Source organism: Cebus imitator, unplaced genomic scaffold (assembly GCF_001604975.1).
Source record: "Cebus imitator isolate Cc_AM_T3 unplaced genomic scaffold, Cebus_imitator-1.0 Scaffold312, whole genome shotgun sequence".
In the NCBI taxonomy this organism is placed as follows: domain Eukaryota; kingdom Metazoa; phylum Chordata; class Mammalia; order Primates; family Cebidae; genus Cebus; species Cebus imitator.
Genome location: NW_016107627.1, coordinates 230,566 through 252,665, shown reverse-complemented (window position 1 = coordinate 252,665; position 22,100 = coordinate 230,566). Strand labels below are relative to the sequence as shown.

The window sequence follows — 22,100 nt, the reverse complement described above, 5'->3', positions numbered from 1 at the left end:
TTTTTCCTCTGGTTCTTTTCCTCTTCTACTTACATGAGACTGATAATGATCTACAAACCACTGACCTGGAGAGGAAGCCATGCCCGCTGTTTACAAAGGCCTGGAAGTCCCTGATCTCATTTCCCATCTGTCCTTTTAAAAAGAAAAAAGTTTATTTTCACAGTGTTTTGTCCTCACTTTTTTATATACAGCTCCCACCCCCCCAAAAAAAACCCTCAATACTTTGATTTTGGCTTTTTAATGAAAAGTGAGTCAGAATTCAATGACAGTGTAAGTTTCCATGAACATTGCGGTTTCTGGCATATTAGTTCATGTCTAGGCTTAGACCTAACTGAAAAACTGGATAAGTAATATTTCTGGGCCAGACACGGTGGCTCATGCCTGTAATCTCAGCTCTTTGAGAGGCCGAGGGGGGCAGATCACCTGAGGTCAGGAGTTCAAGACCAGCCTGGCCAACATGGTGAAACCCTGAGTCTGCCAAAAATAGAAAAATAGCTGGACATGGTGGCAGGTGCCTGTAATCCCAGCTACTCGGGAGGGTGAGGCAGGAGGATGTCTTGAACCCAGGAGGCGGAGGTTGCAGCGCACTGTGCCACCGCACACCAGCCTGGGCAACAAGAGCAAAACTTCGTCTCAAAAAAATAAGGAGATTCTGAATAGACGTTGCCAGACCTTCAAGATATAAGAATTTTAATTCTAGTTCAGATAATGCCTTTTTTTTTTTTTTTTTTTTTTTTGTAATATTAGTACTTTTTTTTTTTTTTTTTTTTTTTTTTTTTTTTTTTTTTTTTTTTTTCTGACAGATTCATATTCAAAATCGCAGGTTGGGATGACAAGCTATTACCTCACCCCAGATGAAATATCTGCTTGTATCATGTAGTCCTTAAAAAGAAAAGCTTATTTTTCAGGTAGCACTGATCAGCTGAGCTGAAGGGTATTGTATATTTATTTAACTTATGTTTATTCTTAAATGACTTGTGAAAGGACTCAGCTTTGTGAGGTACTGGGAACCATAAAGATAAGCTAGGATCCCTGCTTTCAAAATACTCAAAACTTAGGAGAGGAGATAAATTAATAAGCAGGGGACTAGGACCATTGTCATGACATAAATCTAGTCTCATGGGAGTCTATTGTGGAAATACTGTTTAAGAGCTTAGTGGAACACCCAGCTGCTGGCAGCTCTTGAAGTGGCTGGAAATGAGAGAAGTTGTGGTTAAAAAGGAAGATCTGGAGACTCACCCACAGAAAAGTGAGACAGGCGTGAAAGGAGCTGAGTGCATGACGGACCGAAGTCTGGGCTAGTGCCTTCACTTAGGAAAAAGCAGGGGAAGCAGAGACAAAAGTTAGGACAAGAACCAGGAAATGGAGAAGAGTTCCATTCTCTGCAGGCAGAGAGGGCAGACACATTCTCCACCACCGGGGAGGTCCCTCGAAAGGGCAGTGGAGTTGGTGACTGCGCAGGGGTAAAGAAGTGAGTGGGGAGACACAGGTTAGAGTAAGCTGGAAACAGAAAGAAGGAATCAGAGTGGCTCAGAACAGTGACAAGGTCTGCAGGAGGTTTTACCAGGATTGGGAAAATGCAGGAATGAGCTGAGAAGGATGAAACCCAGGCATGGAGAAAATATTGAAGATAGAAGATAATATGGTCTGAGTTTTGAAGCAGGGCTCTTTATGTGGTCTCTGGGGAGGGAAGTAAGGGTCTTTGGGGGAGGAGTTAAGGAGGGAGAAATGCCACCAGCTCCAAAAGAAAGGAGAGGATTGTGTATTGAGTAGCCATGGCAGATTGTGCTGAGGGAGCTAACGGCAGGCTGGTCCGGAGCAGGGGCAGCTTGGGTGAGTAAGGGTTTGGAAAGCAGGCCAAGGGGAGTGGCAGTGGGGGCAGCAAGTGTCATCAGCCTGTTCTCCCCCTGCTGGAACCATCACCACAGCCATCTGTCTCTCTTGCCTAGATTAATGCCAGAGACTCCTCCCAAGTCTTCTGGGTTCTCTCCTTACCCTCTTTCAATCGGTCCTAACAGTGTAGCCAGATAAATTGTTTAAAAAGTGAGTCAGAGGATATCATTCCTGTGTTCAGAATCCCCCAGCAAAGGCCTTATGGTGATCCAAGGGTCCCTGTGATCTTGTTTCCCACTTACTCCCAGGCTTTCTCCTAGCATCCACTGTCTCCAGCCATACTGGCCTCCTTGGGTTCCTGTCTCCTCCACAGGGAGGCTCCTGGCTTGGGACCTATCCGCTCCCTGGAAATTCTTTTTTTTTTTTAAAATTATTTATATATATATATATACACACACATATACATATATTTTATTGCACTTTAGGTTCTGGGGTACATGTGCGGAACATGCAGGATTGTTGCATAGATACATACACGGCAATGTGGTTTGCTGCCTCCACCCCCCAGTCACCTATATCTGGCATTTCTCCCAGTGTTATTCCTCCCCAGCCTCCCAACCCTCCGCTGTTCCTCCTCTAGTCCCCCTGAACAAACCCCAGTGTGTGATGCTCCCCTCCCTATGTCCATGTGTTCTCACTGTTCAACACCTGTCTATGAGTGAGAACATGCAGTGTTTGATTTTCTGTTCTTGTGTCAGTTTGCTAAGAATGATGGTTTCCAGATTCATTCATGTCCCTACAAAGGACACAAACTCATAATTTTTTATGGCTGTGTAGTATTCCATGGTGTATATGTGCCACATTTTCCTTGTCCAGTCTATTGTCGGGCATTTGAGTTGGTTCCAGGTCTTTGCTATTGTAAAGAGTGCCGCAATGAACGTACGTGTGCATGTGTCTTTATAACATAACGATTTATAATCCTTTAGCTATATACCCAGTAATGGGATTGCTGGGTCAAATGGAATTTCTATTTCTAGGTCCTTAAGGAATCGCCACACTGTCTTCCACAATGGTTGAACTAATTTACACTCCCACCAACAGTGTAAAAGTGTTCCTATTTCTCCACATCCTCTCCAGCATTTGTTGTCTCCAGATTTTTTAGTGATCACCATTTTAACTGGCATGAGATGGTATCTCAATGTAGTTTTGATTTGTGTTTCTTTAATGACCAGTGATGATGAGCATTTTTTCATATGTTTGTTGGCCTCATACATGTCTTCTTTTGAAAAGTGTTCATGTCCTTCGCCCACTTTTGAATGGGTTTGTTTTTTTCTTGTAAATCTGATTTAGTTCTATGTAGATTCTAGATATTAGCCCTTTGTCAGATGGGTAGATTGCAAAAATTTTTTCCCATTCTGTTGGTTGCTGGTTCACTCTAATGATTGTTTCTTTTGCTATACTGAAGCTCTAGAGTTTAATTAGATCCCATTTGTCCATTTTGGCTTTTGTTGCCAATGCTTTTGGTGTTTTAGTCATGAAGTCCTTGCCTATGCCTATGTCCTGAATGGTTTTGCCTAGGTTTTCTTCTAAGGTTTTTATGGTGTTAGGTCTTATGTTTAAGTCTTTAATCCATCTGGAGTTAATTTTCTTGTAAGGTGTCAGGAAGGGGTCCAGTTCCTGCTTTCTGCACATGGCTAGCCAGTTTTCCCAACACCATTTATTAAACAGGGAATCCTTTCCCCATTGCTTGTTTTCATCAGGTTTGTCAAAGATCAGATGGTTGTAGATGTGTGGCGTTGCCTCCAAGGCCTCTGTTCTGTTCCATTGGTCTATATATCTGTTTTGGTACCAGTACCATGCTGTTTTGATTACTATAGCCTTGTAGTATAGCTGGAAATTCTTTACCTGGCTATTACTTGTCCCTTGCAAACCTTTTTCCAAATCTGACCTTTGCAATGAGGTTGTTGCTGACTGCTACACCTCCACCTCCCTTGGCCTTGCTGGTCCTCTCTACCTTGCTCTGATTTCTTTTCTTCTCTCCCTGTCTCTTAGCAGCTTCTCACACTGGTATATGTTCTTGCTTCTTTTGTAAATGCCAGGAGGCAGGGATCTTAGTTTTTAAGCACATAGAACAAGTGGTAGATATTCAATAAATGTTTGTAGAACTAAACAAATGAATGATCAACCAAGTGGGGGGAGGTCTTCCTACTTATAATTTCAATGAAAACAATTAGCCTTGTTGGAAATGTCAGTTACCTGGGAACAGAGTAGAGAAAACTAAAGATGGATGGCCGTGATGGTGGCAGGATGTGGGTAAGAGTGAATGACCTGAGGTCCTAAAATGTTCTCCCAGGGAGTTGAGGCTGGAGAGTCTTTGGAGGTGGATCCTGGACTGGGAAAAGAAAATACTAGATGGCCCAGAGGATGAAGCAAAAATACTTGGTGTGGGGTAGTTGGAGTGGTACCAGGGCACCCTCAGGGAAGGGATATGTCAGTGTCTGAGAGCTCTTTGGGGGAGGGTGTGCTGACAACATGGACCATGGCAGAATGACTTTGAGTGTGGAGAATAAGCATGTAACAAAGCATTAAACCATTGAGCAGAAATTCAGAAAATTGTAGATGTACATTCAGCCCAACTACCAGGCCTACTAAAATGTCAATCGGATATAAAATCGAAATGAAATAGCAAGATAAGGGTAGAGCTCTTCAAGTGGCTATTTTGAGCATTTAAGCTTGAGGTGGATTCCCAGGCTTCTGGAAGATGTGTGTTACAAGCTTTCTTACTAGAAATATTGTAGGAAAAGAAAGTGATTTACGAACATTTAGAATCATTGCTTCTTTGACTGATTCATTTGTTCTTTAATTTGTTTAAAATCATCTTACTTAGCTCACCAAACTTCAAGAATATCAGCATTGGACTGTGCAAATTCAGTGTTATTTTCCCAAACTGAAGGAAGTGTTAAGGATGAAAATTGCTTCTGAAAAACAACTTCTGTGCCTGAGTCCAAATCAGCAACCACAGAAACATATTGGGGAAGCATAATTAACTTTGTATTTGTGCCAGCCTTTCTAAATGAAGGTGGAGGCCTTATAGGCTAGGAGGAGGATCTGGCCATGACCCCACTGTCCTTAAGTGAGGTTCAGCCAATTGGCACCTCAAAGGGTTCTCCCGCCCTCCTCACTGTTCCATGGGTGTCCCTCTGCAGCCCCATGTGCTGTTACAGGCAGGGGAGGGTGTGTGGGCAGCAGTGTCCCCATGTGCCCTGGCATAGGACTCTAGGGGACATGATTGAACATGTAACGTGGGAGCAGGGCATGCATGCAACGCAGTGTCACGGTGCCCTCAGGAGCTGGAGAACTCAGTGGAACCGTGATGCCTCCTGCTGAAACAACTAGGGTACAAGGTTGGTGTGTTGATTTTTATGTTTACAAAGCATTTCATCATTTTCTTTATTTTTTTCCTCGGCCTGCTGAGGGTAGTAGTTTTTTTGTTTTTTTGTTTTGTTTTTTTTAAATATATAGTGGACACTGTGTAACATGATTTTTGTTCCATGCTGTGCTCAGGAAAACCTAGGATCAAGTGGGGAGTTGAGATTAACTACATATATAGCTAGATGAAAGAGAGCACACACATATGAAATACCACCTGTATACATCAAGGACATGTATGATGTTATTCTCTTATCCTGATGGAAGGATATTGATGAACCCAGTAGTCCAACACTGTATGTTTGTGTTCTCCGTGTGAGGCCACATTCTTCTTTTCCTTTCTTCCTTTTTAAAATAATATTTAGCTGACTTTTTTTTTTTTTTTTTTTTTGACATGGAGTTTCTGTCTTGTTGCCCAGGCTGGGGTGCAATGGCACTATCTCGACTCACCGCAACCCTGTCTCCCAGGTTCAAGCAATTCTGCTGCCTCAGCCTCCCAAGTAGCTGGGATTACAGGCATTGCCACCAAACTCAGCTAATTTTTGTATTTTTAGTAGAGACAGGGTTTCTCCATGTTGGTCAGGCTGGTCTCGAACTCCCAACCTCAGGTAATCTGCCCATCTCGGCCTCCCAAAGTGCTGGGATTACAGGCGTGAGCCACCACACCTGGCCTGATATTTTAAATATGTCAGAGAGAATGGTAAAATACCGTAATCGGTGGAATTGGATAAACATAGACCTTATTTGTAAACCAATGAGGGATAGAAGTCCAGTTTTATCTATATGATTAGTGTACATGTCTTAGGATATTAAAGATGATCAATAGGCATGGATAGAGGAAGATTTGAACAGAGGATGATATCTTCCGTCAGGGGTAGCTTAATCAGATGGAAATTTATGAAGGATATGCTGTGACTCTAGCGTTCATCGCCTATCCCTCTTTATTATGATTATTTGTAACTATGAAACTGCTTATTATTTTTTCCCTAAATAGAAAATAAAGCCTCCATGAGAATAGACAGCTGTAGTTTTTTTTCAAATTGTAAATCATACTTTTTTGAAAATTCATGTTTACATTTGCCAGCGTTCCTACCGTAGTGTTTTATACATAGTAGGAATTTAATAGGTATTACACAAATGGATGGATATGAGATCTTGGCACCAGTGGGCTTTGAGGTCATTAGAGCATATCTCAAGGTGGCAAATCATGAGTAAAAGAAAAGGAGACACAGTATGTTTGCATGCAAAGACAAATACACACAAACCAAGAGTCCTTAAAGGAAATGGAAATCCAGGTTTTGGCCTCAGAATTCTTAGATGTCATTTAACATATTACCTGGCATAAAAATCTTTACAGTTCCTAAAATAAAAAAGAGTCCCGCCAGGTCTGTATCTGCCTTTTCCTACCAGTGTTGCCTGGAAGAACCTAGATGATATTGAGTGCCTTCCCACATGGGTTTGAGCAGCCTTGAGTTAGCAACACCCTCAAGTATGTGCATGAGATCCAAAGAGGACAGATTCAGTAAGTTCATCAAAGTCCCCTGATGTCAGAAGTCCTTGAGTCAGAGTGCTTTCCCCATCTGCTTAGCATTATTTCTACAAAGCAGACTCTCCACTGTGTTTGAAGTAAGACTCTGGATGGCAGCCCAGGAGCTGAAATGCTGCTCTGACAGGACCAATGTGACGCTGGTCAACTCAGAGGGATTTGAGTGAAATTATCCTTACTGCATAAGTGACACCTTACACATGGAAGAAAGGTGGCACATTAGGGAGTATGTCTTTCTACGACAAGTCCTGAAGGAAAGTTCATTGTGTATGGAGATGTATACAGTCATGAGCTGCATAATGACCTTTCAGTCAACGACGGTGGTCTCATCAAATGATAATCCTGTATTTTACCATACCTTTTCTGTGTTTAGATATGTTTAGGTACACACATATTTCCATTGTGTTACATCTCCCTACATTAGTCAGCACAGTTCCATGCTGTACAGGTTTGTGGCCGAGGAGCAGTAGACTACACCCTATAGCCTAGGTGTGTAGTAGGCTAGACCATCTAGGTTTGCGTAAGTGCATTTTGTCATGTCTGCACAAGGACAAAGTCACCTGCTGATGCATTTCTCAGAATATATCTCTAGCATTATGCAACACATAACTGTGATGGACAAGTTTTAACTTGAAGCATATTCACTGTGCTAGATGTTCACACAAAATTATGGTCCTTTTAGCAACTAAAATAGAATTCTAAAGAAAGACAACCAGAGACACACAGACAACTGGAAAACAAAAGAAAGTATACTTACTTATGCCTGCCTCAAGGTTGAATGGAATGCACATGAGACTGTTGGTAGGTGATTTAGACAACTAGAGGAAGTGGCAGGACCCAAGATTTAGTCATATGTCCACAGGGGTTTTAGCTCAGGTCTGCCTCTTACTACTCTGATCCTTTCAGAAGTGATAAACCTTCCTCAAATTCACTTTTTTTAATCTGTAATTCAGTCATGACATTTTCCCTAAAATTTGGTTCTCACAGATGTTTGAGAATCCAAAGAGATCCAACCATCCAGGAGAGCTCTGCACACCCTTGCTGCTGTTCTTCCATTGGTACGGAGATGCCAGGTTACTAGGGAGCTTATTACAGCCTCTATTCTCTCCTCTAGGGAATATTTTATTTTTGAGGGTGGCTGTTTTTAGTTGCAAAATGATGTGGTGTGGAGCAGGCTGAATCCCTTACTAAATGGGAAGCCAGACGTGCCACTTGGGACCCAAGTGACCACAAGGCTAATCCTGGCTTTCTGGGTACCTCTCCTGTCCTCAGTTGTGCAGTAGTACTTAGGAAGTGATTTTAAAATTGCTTCTTTGTAAGACCAAAATAATAGTAATAATTCTTTATACAAATCCACTTAATTGATAACTCTAGTTATTAAGGGTTCTGAACATTTATGTTGTTTAGTTTATTGCATTTTAATAAACAATCATGTGTGCTCTTCCATTTGAGGGATTTGAGAAGGTGGCAGAATGAAATTCATATGACTCCCAAAGGTCTACTGAAATCTGACTTTTTAGGAAGCAGAACATTATTTGGTGACAGGAAGCCTGAAGTCGCACCTGTTGCTGAGATGGTTTCCCTTGGAACCTCATGTAGTCTCACAGCTAAATTGTGCAGTCCCTGTTTTAAAGTCCCAGCTTCCTATTTACTCAGCACATTTATCTTGTGCCAGGTGTTCTGCTGGGTATTAGAGAATTAAAGATGAATAACATGGTAAGATTCTGAAGTCTGGCAGGAGACACAGAAGGATCTTTGAGTAATCTCAGCAGAATGGCATGTGTGTCTGAGATCAGTCTGAGCAACTTGGTACCAGAGGGGCATGGTGCATGAGGGAATCAGAAATAGTCCATGTTGCTGGGTGGTTGGAGAAGGGCAGAAGCGTCCAGAAAAGTCAGTACGGTTGGTCACAAAAGGTCTTAGGTCATGCTGAGGAGTTTGGATTTTATTCCGGTAGCAATGAGGTGTCATTGAAAGAATTTCCACTGAGGCATGATGCTATCAGGTGAGAGATTTAGAAAGACAAATGGCAGCTGTGCACAGAATAGATAAGAGGGATGATAGAGGGAAGGCAGACATACTGGTTAGAGTGCTGCACTGTGGTTTGCGCATTGCTGTGGGTACCCTGACATCAGGCAGAGTGAAGGGTGGCATTATTGAAGGACTAGAGAAAGAGATGGGGGACCGTGCAGGTATCAGTGAAGAGGAGCAGTTAGAGAGGCATAGAAGGTCCTCCCACCAACACCACCAAGAAAATGGATTATAGAATTTGTGTTAGGTGAGCTTAGGCTCAAAAAGTCCATGAGAAATGTGTTATTCTCCGCTCATATCAAGACTCAGCCCAGCCAGGCGCAGTGAGTCAAGCCTGTAATCCTAGCACTTTGGGAGGCTGAGGTGGGATGGTCACTTGAGCTTAGGAGGTCAAGGCCTCAGTGAGCCATGATCACACCACTGCACCCCAGCCTGGGCAGCCGAGCAAGACCCTATCTCTTAAAAAACCACAAAAAGGGCCAGGTGCGGTGGCTCACGCCTGTAATCCCAGCACTTTGGGAGGCCGAGGCGGGTGGATCACGAGGTCAAGAGATCGAGACCATNAGAGATCGAGACCATCCTGGTCAACATGGTGAAACCCCGTCTCTACTAAAAATATAAAAAATTAGCTGGGCATGGTGGCGCGTGCCTGTAATCCCAGCTACTCAGGAGGCTGAGGCGGGAGAATTGCCTGAACCCAGGAGGCGGAGGTTGCGGTGAGCCAAGATCGTGCCATTGCACTCCAGCCTGAGTAACAAGAGCGAAACTCTGTCTCAAAACAAACAAACAAACAAAAAAACAAAAGCAAAAAACCACAAAAAGACTCAGCCCTTGTAATGTTTTAAATGTGTTCCTTGGGAATCGACTTTCATTAAATCCCTTCTAGAAACCTACATGGAATTCCTTTTTCAGCCCCTTTGTCCTATGCATTGCTCATTTTCTTAATTATTAGCAAATTAAACATCGAGGCTTTTTAGGCCATGCTTCCCTGAAAATGGAATTTGCCCGACATGAATAGAACACCGTGGGTAAGCTGCCAAGACATGAACGGTGAGGTAAAATGTGGGAACACCCTGTGTAAATTTTAGTTTCCAGTCTAGCTTGGTACTGAATCCTCTCAAAAAGTAAGACATTTGCTCCGAAGCAAATGCATCTGCCAGATACTTGGAAAGGTTCCATCACCTCTGCGCTCAGTGTCAGCGATGTTCCTAGAGTTGTCGAATATAGTAACATTTAATACTGCACTCGATACGAAGTATTTAATGTGCAGACCAGTGCAACCAAGTGGGGTTTCCAGCAGATATCAAAGGGACATAATTCTACAGAGATGTGAGGCGCCATGCAGTGTGGCTGAGGCCTAGAGACAAAAGGAAGGAGATCTTGTGAGCCATCTCAGGGGGAGTAGTTTGTAGTCAGAGATAACTTTAGAACATGGATGTGGAGGCTAGCCATTTGGCCCAGCTGAGGACAATAAAAATGTAACCTAAGGTGAACTCAGGGAGGGAGATGGGCCAGGCCCAGGGAATGCTCCTGAAGAGCTTCGTCTTGCTCAGACCTCCTGGGCTTTGCTTTTAGCTGCGTCCAGGCCCCTGTCTCCTGAGCTCTGCGTACGGTGCCCTGCCCCCGCCCCAGGCCCACCCCAAGAGCTGCCCTTCCTGCAGCAGATGCAAGTACTATTTCTCTGACAAATGCGTGAAGTCCTCCGGTGTTTGAGGGGATAGTTCCACTAAGTAAATGAAAGAAGCACAAAAATAAGCACAAGCAAGGATGCTTTATATTGATTACAAAAAAGAGAGAGGGGATTGATGGCTCCACAGTTTAGCCTAAGGATAAACTGGAATTGACGGGCTCTGAGGCCTGCTGGGCTTCTCTAACAGGTGGTCACTGTGGACCCTGGGCCTTCTCTCTGACTTTAGGTCATCCTCAGAGAATAGCCCATCTTAGAGGCAGGACCCCGGGTACCTCAAAATTCTCCTCCATTTCCCTGGGTCTACAGTCCTCACTCACAGTTCCCTACAGAAGAGAAGCGTCTTCCCCTCTCCTGACTCAGTATCTCAGCTGGAGTGCGGTGGTCCCCCCTTTCCTTGGGTCGGCTCCCGAGGACTACCCGGGAGGCTGCTTGGTACTCCCCATGTCTTCCTGCCTCAGAGCCTGCACTCCCTTTTTGGGCCGTCCATGATGTTTGTTTCTCTGTTGAAGGAGGACACTCCCAGCTCTCTGCTCCTCTGAACAGCCCAGATGTGGAGGCACTTTGTCACCAGTTCCAGCAGCTGGCTCAGGTTACAGCCCACCCACTTCTCTGGGAGGTTGTCTTTAGCTCATTGTTCCTAGGGTCCCAGGGCAAGGATGGGCCTATTGTTTGTTTTTTAATTAAACTCTTATAAAGCATGATGTTTTAAATATCCCATGGATTTGCATACTTCCCACCAGGAATTAAAAGGGCTGTTTTGTTATAGTTTCAGCCCATTGTAAAGTAATTAATAAATCTAGTGCCATGGGTTGAAAAGGTTAGAAAAATAATAGAAATCTTTTTTAATACTTACTCTTATATTTATTTAAATCTACATAGTGAATCTTCCCTCCTTTTAACCCAACGATTCTTTCCATAAAGAAAAGTAATTGGGGTAATGCGACTGTAATTCAAAGCAAATATGGTATTCATCTTTTTTCTTTTTTCTGGATGCATTTTATGTTTTAGTTTCTTACAAAGCAATTTCCAGCGCTCAGATAAACCATGTGAGAGGAAGACTTAGAATTCCATAATCACAGAACTGTGGGATTTTTTAACCACAAAGGAAACCTAGAGATCCTAGAAGACTAATCTGTGGATGTGGAAAGTTCAAATATCCCCCAAGATTACACAGTGAATTAGAGGCAGAGCCTGGGTAAAGACCCAGATTTCCTGGCTCTCAACTCAAACCTCTTTCCAATATCATTTCTCAAATTCTAACATCGGAAGTTGAATAAAATGTTTTGCTTCACATTTCTTGTGGTTTGAAACATGAGCTTCTCAGAATCTCCAGCTTCAGTGGGGTCAGGGTAACGTGTTGGCTGCCACTGATGGAGGCCAGACAGAGCCCCGGCCAGGTTGGGGTCAGGAATGTAGTTAGGAGAAAGGGATTCCACATTTAAGCTGCAGACAGAGCAGTGAGTGATGATGGAGAGAAGCAAGAAACGCCCAGAGGACCCAGGGGTCAGCCTAGGTGAGAAAACAGGTACCTCTACGTGCTCCCTTTAGGTGGGCCGGCCCTGCTGCCCAAGGCTAAGTGGCTTCCCACGGTGGCTCAAGACCATCACAGTAACCCCCATGTTTGGAGGGGATCATTTCAACTAAGAGGAGAGAACTTTTTTTTGTAAGAAGGATCTATTTGAAATTTGTCATTCTAAACTAGACTTGGAGACAGTTGTAAATTTCACTCTTTGTTTTCTGGGAGCATCTCTGTGCCTTTCTAGCTCATTCTGTTAAATAAAAGCAAAACAAAAACAGCCCAATAAATATTAAGACTAGGGCTCTCAGGTATCTGTGCCTCCTCATATATGCCCTTTGGGAAAGGACGTCACCCCTTTTTCTCCATTTTCAATTATGTGTGTGATTTTCTGGAACTTATCCTAAGGCTCCTGTCCATACTTGGCAAAGGTAACTAAGAATTTCTGAGTGTCAAAGGCTATGTGTTTACCCTAAGTAATGATACTGACTGAAAATAATTTACCTTCTATTATAATAGCTAGGAAAGGGCTTTTATCTGTCTGTCTTTTATCTATCTGCCTATATATCTTTCTTTCTTTCTTTCTTTTTCTTTTTCTTGCAGATGCATACCTTGGTAAAGGGCTTTTCTTTTTAAATTACGTTTGTGCTGTGAGGTTTCTATCCCAATAGTTATCTGAGATGCTAGCAATGTTTAGGTTTAATTATGATGTGGAATGTTTTTTCCCCCTTCCCTTTTCAAATGTACAGATTTCTTAGCAGAATGGAAATTGTTTCTAGACATAGAAATAGGACTGGTATGCTTTGAATGGCCACCTTGATGTTGATTTATATAAAGTAGATATAGACCCATCTTTTAACAGAAATCTGATTTTAACTGATAGAAAAGTAGAAAAGAACGCCACAGCTACGAAAAAGAAAACTTGGCTTACTATTGAGAAGGGCTTTAGTGCTCTTGGAGTATAAATCTCTTAGTATTGGCTTGGACTTTGCTATAAGCCAAATGAATAAAACTATAGAAATTTAATATGAATCAGTTTGGCAGAAAGTAGATGATTATCTGAATATGATTTTTAATACATAAAATCTATCTCCTGTTCTTAAAGGAATTTGCAATCTAGTTGGGTAAAGAAGGGCATGCGAGTAGAGGAGAGTTTTGGATAATGGAGTCAGGGGTTGACTATTTGTTCAGGCAGGTCTTAGGGTGGTTTATAAGGTCACCATGGTACAGGATCGGACCTCAGCTTTGCATGTCCACAGATGGGATTTGGTCAGCCAGAGTACTTGGGGAAACTGACTTGTTGCAGGCACCCCCACAAGAGCACAAGCCGGAATGTCATTTTATTAATATGCATTGAGAACTAGAATTTACAAGCAGATGAGAATACCATGTTGGCTGTGCATTTTCTCCCAGCAGGAAAGTCTAAATGGGAAGCATATTATAAACAAGTGGCTCAGTGAGATTGTATGCAGAGCAAGGGCTATGAATTAGAAGACCTTAGCAGCTGGAGGTATCAAATGTTGATGGCCCCACTGGTGCCAAGCCTGGTAGTCCTCCCCTCCCACATGGGTCCAGCCTAATGGGTTCCAACCTTTCTTTTATTTTTTATTGATTGATTGATTGAGACAGGGTCTCACTCTGTCACCCCAGCTAGAGGGCAGTGGTGCAATCTTGACTCACTGCAACCTCCACTTCCTGAGTTCAAGTGATTCTCTTGCCTCAGCCTCCCAAGTAGCTGAGACAGCAGGCATGAGCTATCACACCTGGCTATTTTTTTATATTTTTTGGGTAGAGATGAGGTTTTACCATGTTGGCTAGTCTGGTCTTGAACTCCTGACCTCAAGTAATCTGCTTGCCTTGGCCTCCCAAAGTGCTGGGATTACAGGTGTGAGCAACCACACCCAGCTCCAACCTTTCTCTTAAATAGTGATAGAGACATTCACAGAATTGCTGCAGCCATGGAAACCTGGTTCTTTCGTTGGCCCATTCTTATTCCAGATGTGGAGTTTTAGTGTTGTTTAATTCAAGGTCAGTGAGAGTTTTAGGCAGTTTTTCCTTTGACTTAAAATATATTTTTAGTTCTAGGACTTAATGGACTTTTTTGCAAAGAGCTAATCTTTTTCATGATATCTTAATTTTGTGCTTTGAACTTCCCAAGGACAAGTTTATCTTCATGTTTCTCTTCCTTTTGTACTGAACACAACTTGTGCTCATCTTTTACAATTTAGCTTAAGCTAAATTGCAGCTTTCCCTCAGTGTACCTTTTCTTAATGTCCTCTTGTCTACCTTATTGAATTTAGACTTCGCTACTTTTTTCTTGCATATTATCCTGTGCTTCTGTGCTCTTTTCTCTATACCCTTCTGTACTTATCATACTCTAATAATTTATTTCCTTATCTTCCTCTTTCATCAGACTGTAAGCTTTAAAAGAACAGCAACTATATTTTATTAAACTTTGTGTCTCCAGCTGCTAACTCAGTGTCTGGAAAAAACGTAGGGACCCAGTAACCTGTGGATAAATAGATAGATGGATGGATAAAGTAATATTTATGCTGAGTCCTTAAATGATCAGTAGAATGTTTTTCATAAGACACTGCAAACTACTCTCAAGATCCAACAGGCATTTACTGTATCTTACTTGACCTCTTTTATGGCATTGACTGAGTAGAAGGGTGATTGTGGAAATGAGATTGCAGCATAGTGTATTTCCTCAGTGCTTCTGTCTTAACTCTGTACTGTAGCTAGTACTTGAAATCCATTTTCATTAAAATGGCAGTATTCTTTGGTACTGTAACTTGGAGATGTTCCTACTAGTGCCTTACAATCTTGTTTTGGTTTTCTATTGTTGAATAACAAGTCACCCCAAAACCTAGTAACTTAAAACAATCATTTATTATTCTTGCAATTCTAAAACCTGGTCAAGGCTCAGCTGGGTGGTTCTTCTGTTTACATTATCTGTAGGAACTGGAATGTCAAAGATGGTTCTTCACTCCATTGTGGTATCTCACCTGGGATGGCTGAGACCAGCTGGGGGATGATGGGGCATCATGTGTATATCCTGTCTTTATGCCTAGCTTATACTTCCTGTCACCATGGTGGTCTCAAGATAGTAGAACTTCTGTATGATAACTGGCTTCCAAGAAGGAGATAGTGGAAGCTCCCACTTTTTTTTTAAGGCTAGGTTTAGGTCTGGTGCATTGGCTCATGCCTATAATCCCAGCACTTTGGGAGGCTGAGGTGGGAACATTGCTTGAACCCAGGAGTTCAAGGCTAGCCTGGATAAAATGGTGAGACCCCATCTCTATAAAAAATATAAAAATTATCCAGGCATGGTAGGTCATACCTGTAGTCCCAGCTGCTTGGGAGACTGATGTGGGAGGATCACTTGAGCCCAGGAGGTTGAGTCTACAGTGAGCCATGATTGCCTCACTGCACTCCTTCCTGGGCGACTGAATGAGATACTGTCTCAAAAAAACAAACAAACAAACAAACAAAACAAAGGCTAGGTTTAGAACTGGTCACCATTTCTTCTACCTCATTTTGTTGGTGAAAGCCAGCCCAGATTCAGGTAAAGGGGATATAGACTGTGCCTTTTGGTGTATGGAACACTACGCATAGATGAGGAAGGATAGCAGCCATTTTGGAGATTATCTGAAAGAGATGGAATAGTGTGTGGTTCAAGACATGCACTAAAAAATAGCACTTATGCTGCATAGGTACTAAAGAAGCACATCTAGTTTAGTTTATTTGGATGAAGTCTCTGGGAGAGAAAAAGGGCTCTGGTCAGAAAACCATTTTTTGTCAAAATCAAGGCTAGGAATTGATCAGTAATGATTCATGTGTAAACCTAATTTTAAAATGAGCAACATTATGCTATCTTATCTGTTAAAACTCAGGTTTCTCTCCTTCTGTGGAACTTACATGAAGGAAAAACAACAACTCAGGCCTCTCTTTAATCATTTAACGTTACTTTTTTTTTCCAAGTAAGAACATAATAGGACTTTGATATACAAGAATTAAAAAGATCTGTTTCCTATTACTTTTCTCACCTTCGAGAGGTGTTTGGAAAAGTGTCCCATAATTAAAGTTTCTTGAGTTGGTTATTCTACTGGGAAATTTTTGTCATAGATTTTTTTCTTCCTAATGTTAGGATGAAGAATGGCCTAGAAGTGACCCTAATAGTCCTATTTCTTGACGTGAGCTATTTCATGAATGTTTTAAAAGTATGATAATTAGTTTCAAAAATCTTGAAAGACCCAGATAAATCAAGATCAGGTCACAGTAAGTGGGAACATAGAATGTATACTTTTTTGAAGTATACAGAATTTCATAAATAATCCCCCTTTACTGATAGCATCCCCTTCATAACAGTTGTGACAGTCTATATATAGATAGTATATTACTTTGTAGCTTTTTGAATAGCTTGTACCTCTCTTCCATGCTTATGGTCACTCATCTCTGTGGCATTTCACAAGAACAGATGTGTAATAAAGTTCCCAGGAGGCTGAAGGAATGAATAATTTACCTGCCAAGGACTTTGGTGAAGAACAGAATTCATTTCTTCCATTCCTTTAGAATGGGGGTCCTTATTCTAAATCTAAAAATAAGCTTTAAGATTACTTTCAAAGATAGACACAGTGGAAGAAAAGCATAAATATAGGTGAAGCAGACACAGCAGAGAGAAAATGCAGGCAGGAAATAAAATTAAATTGTACACAAAACACATGCCCTAGAGTTCTCCACCTGGGCTGGAGGATAAGGGAGCAGAGGTTTGACCCAGCGCCACCTCCAACCAAACGAAGAAGGGAAACTGCCATGACCAAGGCTGTGAGATCCCAGCGTAGTCATTTGCCATGAAGAGCTAACAGGATAGACTCTGTTAACAAAGTGTTTGTTTGTATGCTGCTCTCATGACTGTGATCTATTTTGTTTGTTTGTTTGTTTTTGTTTTTGTTTTTTGAGATGGAGTCTCACTCTGTTGCCTAGACTGGAGTGCAGTGGCACTATCTCAGCTCACTGCAACCTCCGCCTCTCGGCTTCAAGTGATTCTCCTGCATCTGTCTTTCGAGTAGCTGGGATTACAGGTATGTGCCACCATGCCTGACTAATATTTTTGCTTTTTTAGTAGAGACAGGGTTCGACCATGTTGGCCAGGCTGGTCTCAAACTCCTGACCTCAAGTGATCCACCCGCCTCAGCCTCCCAAAGTGCTAGGATTATGGGCGTGAGCCACCGCGCCTGGCCGACTATGATCTTGTTAATATTACCTAAGGGTTATAGTCCATGGGAGAAAAAAGCTAGAGTGGTTCTTTCTGAAACCTGAAGGCCAGGCATGGTGGCTCACACCTGTAATTCCAGCACTTTGGGAGGTCAGGTGGAAGATTGCATGAGCCCAGGAATTTGAGACTAGCCTGGGCAACATGGCGAAACCCCAGCTCTATTTAAAGAATAAGGCCAGGTGTGGTGGCTCACACCTGTAATCCTAATGCTTTGGGAATCTGAAGCAGGTGGATTGCTTGAGTTCAGGAGTTTGAGACCACCCTGGGCAACATGGTGAAATCCCATCTCTCCTAAAAAAGTACAAAAATTAGTCGGGTGTGGTGGAGCATGCCTATAGTCCCAGTTACTCAGGAGGCTGAAGCATGAGAATCACTTGAACTTAGGAGGCAGAGATTGTAATGAGCCGAGATCATGCCACTGCACTCCAGCCTGGGCAGCAGAGAGACTCTGTCTCAAAAAATTTTTTTAAATTAAAAATTAAAAAGAAAAAAGAAAATGAAGCCTGAAACCCAGTTATTGAAGTATACAGGATCTTACCCCTGTCATTTTATTTAAAACAAGCATTTAAGCCTGGCGAACAAAAACAGTTCTAATGTTCCTTGGAGGGGAGGTAGCATTCACAGATCATAGATTCATTTAACAATTACTGACTGAGGACCTTCTGTGTGTCTAGTTATCTATGCTCTTAGGCACTGGGATGTGGCAGTGAACAAGAACAGATATAAATGAGAAGAGATGGGAGGGAATTGGGGGAGGGACATTGGGGGGTGGGGAGTTGGGGGGGGGATGGCATGGGGAGAAATGCCAGATATAGGTGAGGGGGAGGAAGGCAGCAAATCACACTGCCACGTGTATACCTATGCAACAATCTTGCATGTTCTTCACATGTACCCCAAAACCTAAAAGGCAATTTAAAAAAATTTAAAAATTAAAAAAAAAAAAAAAAAGAGATGGGTGGTGGTGATGGTCGCACGATCATGTGAATGTACTTAATGCCACTGAACTGTACACTTCAAAATGTTTAAACTGATAAATTTATGTTGTGTATAAAAAAGGCAGTTAAGGCAAGTCATGGGACTAGATCAAGCACTTGGGGGTGGGTTGTTAACAGACTTTGAAAGGGGCCTCTACCCTGCAGGAGGGGCTGGCTGGAGGGATCTGTGGGTGCCTGATTCAGAAAGAAGCAAGAGCTGTGACCCAGCCTGGTTTTGGAACTTGAGGTTGTCAAATGGAATCTGTTGTGTGTGACCCAAGGAGGCAGCTGCACTGGCTGGGGAAAATTGGAGGGACTCTATGGGTGCCAGGCCCAGCTGCAGGGCACACAGCTGCCCTCTGAGGCTGGCACCTGCCTCCTTTACTTACCCAAGGCTTTTCCTCATGTTTTTATTTCCAGACGGCCATCCTGAGACGACAGGGTCGATACATATGCTCAACAGTGCCTGCGAAGGCGGAAGAGGAAGCACAGAGCTTATTTGTTACAGAGGTAAGGCTCTTTCTTGCATTGTTTTACATTTTAAAGTCATTTTTCTCTAACTGTCTCCTTTTCTTTAAATTTCAAAATTTTCAACAAAGTGTCAATGGACTAATTATATTTTTATGATGGAAGTTCAAATAGGAGAATAATGTGGAGTTTTCAGACTCTGAAACTGACAAAAATGTCCACAGGGGCTATTTCTTTTTTACATTTTTATTATTTTTTAAAATTTATTTGGAGGGGGCTATATCTGACTACAAAAAATGAATTCTACAGAATTTATCCCATGGGCTTGAAATAAGCAGTAACTTGTAAATGAATTCACTGGAAATCTGTTGGAGGCCTTGTTACTAATACTGTTTTAAAGGCAACATACACATTTATGTATCATTTATTTCATTTATGTATTTATATTTGCAAGTTATTTTTGACTAGTATTCATGAAGTACTAGCTGATAATAAGCAGGGCCATATGTATTGCTAATCAAAAGACATTGATTAATATTACTTTTATTTGAGCATACAAATAAAATTATATTATGGAGGAAAGATAAATTATTTACTTATTTATTTTTTATTTTTATTTTTTGAGACAGAGTCTTGCTCGGTTGTCTAGGTTAGAGTGCTTTGAAGCAATCTTAGCTTACTGCAGCCTCTGCCTCTCCTGGGTTCAAGCGGTTCTCCTGCCTCAGCCTCCTGAGTAGCTGGGATTACACGCATGTGCCACCATGCCCAGCTAATTTTTGTATTTTTAGTAGGGACGGGGTTTCACCATGTTGGCCAGGCTGGTCTCAGCCTCCTGACCTCAAGCGATCTTGGCCTCCCAAAGTGCTGGGATTACTGGCATGAGCCACCGTGCCTGGCCGGAAAAACAAATTACTGCAATTTAGGTTGCTTGCTTTAGTTTTTCCCCTTGGAGTGTTTGTTTTTCCCTCCAGGTAATTTTAGATATGAAGGAATAATTAGGTGTTTTAATTTTTTTGCTTTAAGTGCTCCTTCATTTAAAAATAATGATTTTCTAATCCTGGTTTTTCTAGTTGATATTTAGATCATGAATATGCCTGTCAATAAAATTGCTTACTATAAGAAAGCTGTGTATACTTTTATAAATAAAGACCAATTAAATAACAATATATAATTTCCATTGATATTTTTAAAAAATTAAATATAAAATTTAAAAATTTTAAGGTGTGTTTTCTCATCTTTCTGAAAAGGTAACTTTCTGTCTTACCTCCTTTGCCACTCTATTAGTAAACTTAATTCCAGACAAATACAGCCAGATGTGTTTGTGAATGTATGTAGTTATAAATGCCTTTTTAAGGCAGGTGGTAGCAAATTATGACCTGCAAGCAAAATCCAGCTGTAGCCTATTTTTGTAAATAAAGTTTTATTGTAAAACAGCCAAGCACATTTGTTTACATATTGCCTATATCTACTGTCACCATGCAACTCAAAGTTATGTAATTGTAACAGATATAATGTGACCCTCAAAGCTGAAAATATGTATGATCTTGCCTTTTGCACAAAAAGTTTGTTGACCTATGTTTTAAAGCATGTGGCAAAATTATTAATTGCTAACTCAATTCTCCTAGTTGATTAAAAAAATATGTTTTTTTGAGGGAGAATTCTCCATTAAGTTATTTAATCACTGCAAGTTGAGAAATAGCTGCTTCATTCTGTGCTGCTAGAGCCAACATAACTAAATACTTCTGGGACCCTTCCACTTGGGTGGAGTGAACATTATTTCCTCTTCATCCTCTGATCCAGAGAATGACCTAATGGCTTAAAACAAAGCAAAACAAAACAGGAAAAAAAAAAAAAAAAAAAAATTAAAAAACTTTTGAGCCAAGCTTCAAAATATTATTGAATTTCACAAGTTTGAAATGTCAGTCACATTTCTGTCTTTTTGGAGGTACAGTTCTCTGGATCTGGGTTTCTGATGGGACGCCTTATCTCCTAGACTTTCTATATCCCCACAGGAGTGGGGGTTGCTTGCCTAATTCTGTGCTTCTGCTTTGGAATTTAGCCAGTGGCTGCTATGTAGATGGTCAACAATGGCTTGTTAAATCAATGACTCTCTAAATACTTAGCCAGATGCACTGTGGAGTGTTTTTCGGATGTGCTATTCCTTATAATTATAAATATTTAAATGTAATAAAATATAAATTATTTCCCCCATTTTGCCTAAGGTATTAAAATTTGGGCTTCATTTATAAATGCATTTATAATATACAAATTTATCCTGGTTTATTTAGTTTTTAATTTGATGGGTACATCTTATATTTCAGAATAGCTTTAATGTCCTGCAAGAGACTTGGTGGCACAACTTGAGCTGCAGTGCTTGATGAAATCCCGCTGTGGCTCTCTGAAGATAATAGGAGCATGCCCACAAGACCGTGTTGTACATGGTCAGGCGTGACTACTTAGCTGCGCCAGTGGACATGAGGCAGTAGCGGGAAAACCCAAAACTATGAATCATTCTGAAATCTGATTGCTTTTAGAATGCAGTTTGGATTATGAATGTATGATACTCTAAATGTGAAAATGCTTTGAGAAATCAAAAAAAATCATTTTCAAGGATAAAATAGTGTTTTAAAATATTTGTAACTACATCGTAAAAAAAATGAAAAGTTGGTCAGCTCCAAAATCTGACTCTGCTCTCAGCCCTTCTCTGCTATTTATTCCACCTCTCAGAATAATTTTAAAAACTTACCTTCGCATCACACCCTTGTCAGTAAAGTGCTTATTGTAGAGCCTGGCACAAAGTCAGCACTTGCTGCTATTGCAATTATTATTTTCATGAGTTTGGAGGTGGAGGGGAGTTTGCTTCAGAAGGCCTTCAGGCATAGCCTATGACACAGATAAAAAGGTTGACAGTAGAAATGTTGTTCATGTTAGTTATAGCCAGAGTCAAATAAACTAGATAAGGCATAAATACATTTATCTACCTATATTTTCACTGATTCACTCATGCTTTTTTGCGTACACTGAAGTTGGCACATATATAGTCAAGGGCTGACTGTACAGATGGTTTGAACTAAGCTGATTTTAACTAAAATAGTTTTCCTTTTGATTTTGACTCATTCGTATTTGAAAATCTGGTGGATGTGGCATTATAATCTTAGGCTGTATGCACTGCTGGAGGATCTTCATGGATAAAGGAATGACAGACACCAGGCTGGCCCATCGAATCTGTCATGTGGCGAGGTGGTTTGAATGCAGTCTGTGTAGGTTAGGTCACTGAGAGAATCTTTGGCAGTTGAGGACTACATTAAATATTCTGTACACACACAGAGATGAAA

The 22,100-nt window shown here is 41.4% G+C and overlaps 1 protein-coding gene across 37 annotated transcripts in view; it reads left to right on the top strand.

The window, feature by feature from the left end:
* Positions 1-22,100, top strand: part of DOCK9 (dedicator of cytokinesis 9) — a 296,457-nt gene that overhangs the window by 138,713 nt on the left and 135,644 nt on the right. For all 37 annotated transcript variants that reach the window (XM_017503545.2, XM_017503546.2, XM_017503543.2 and 34 more), the window contains exon 3: positions 18,718-18,807. In XM_017503545.2, the coding sequence (XP_017359034.1) occupies positions 18,718-18,807 (90 nt within the window). The remainder of the gene's footprint in view (positions 1-18,717; positions 18,808-22,100) is intronic.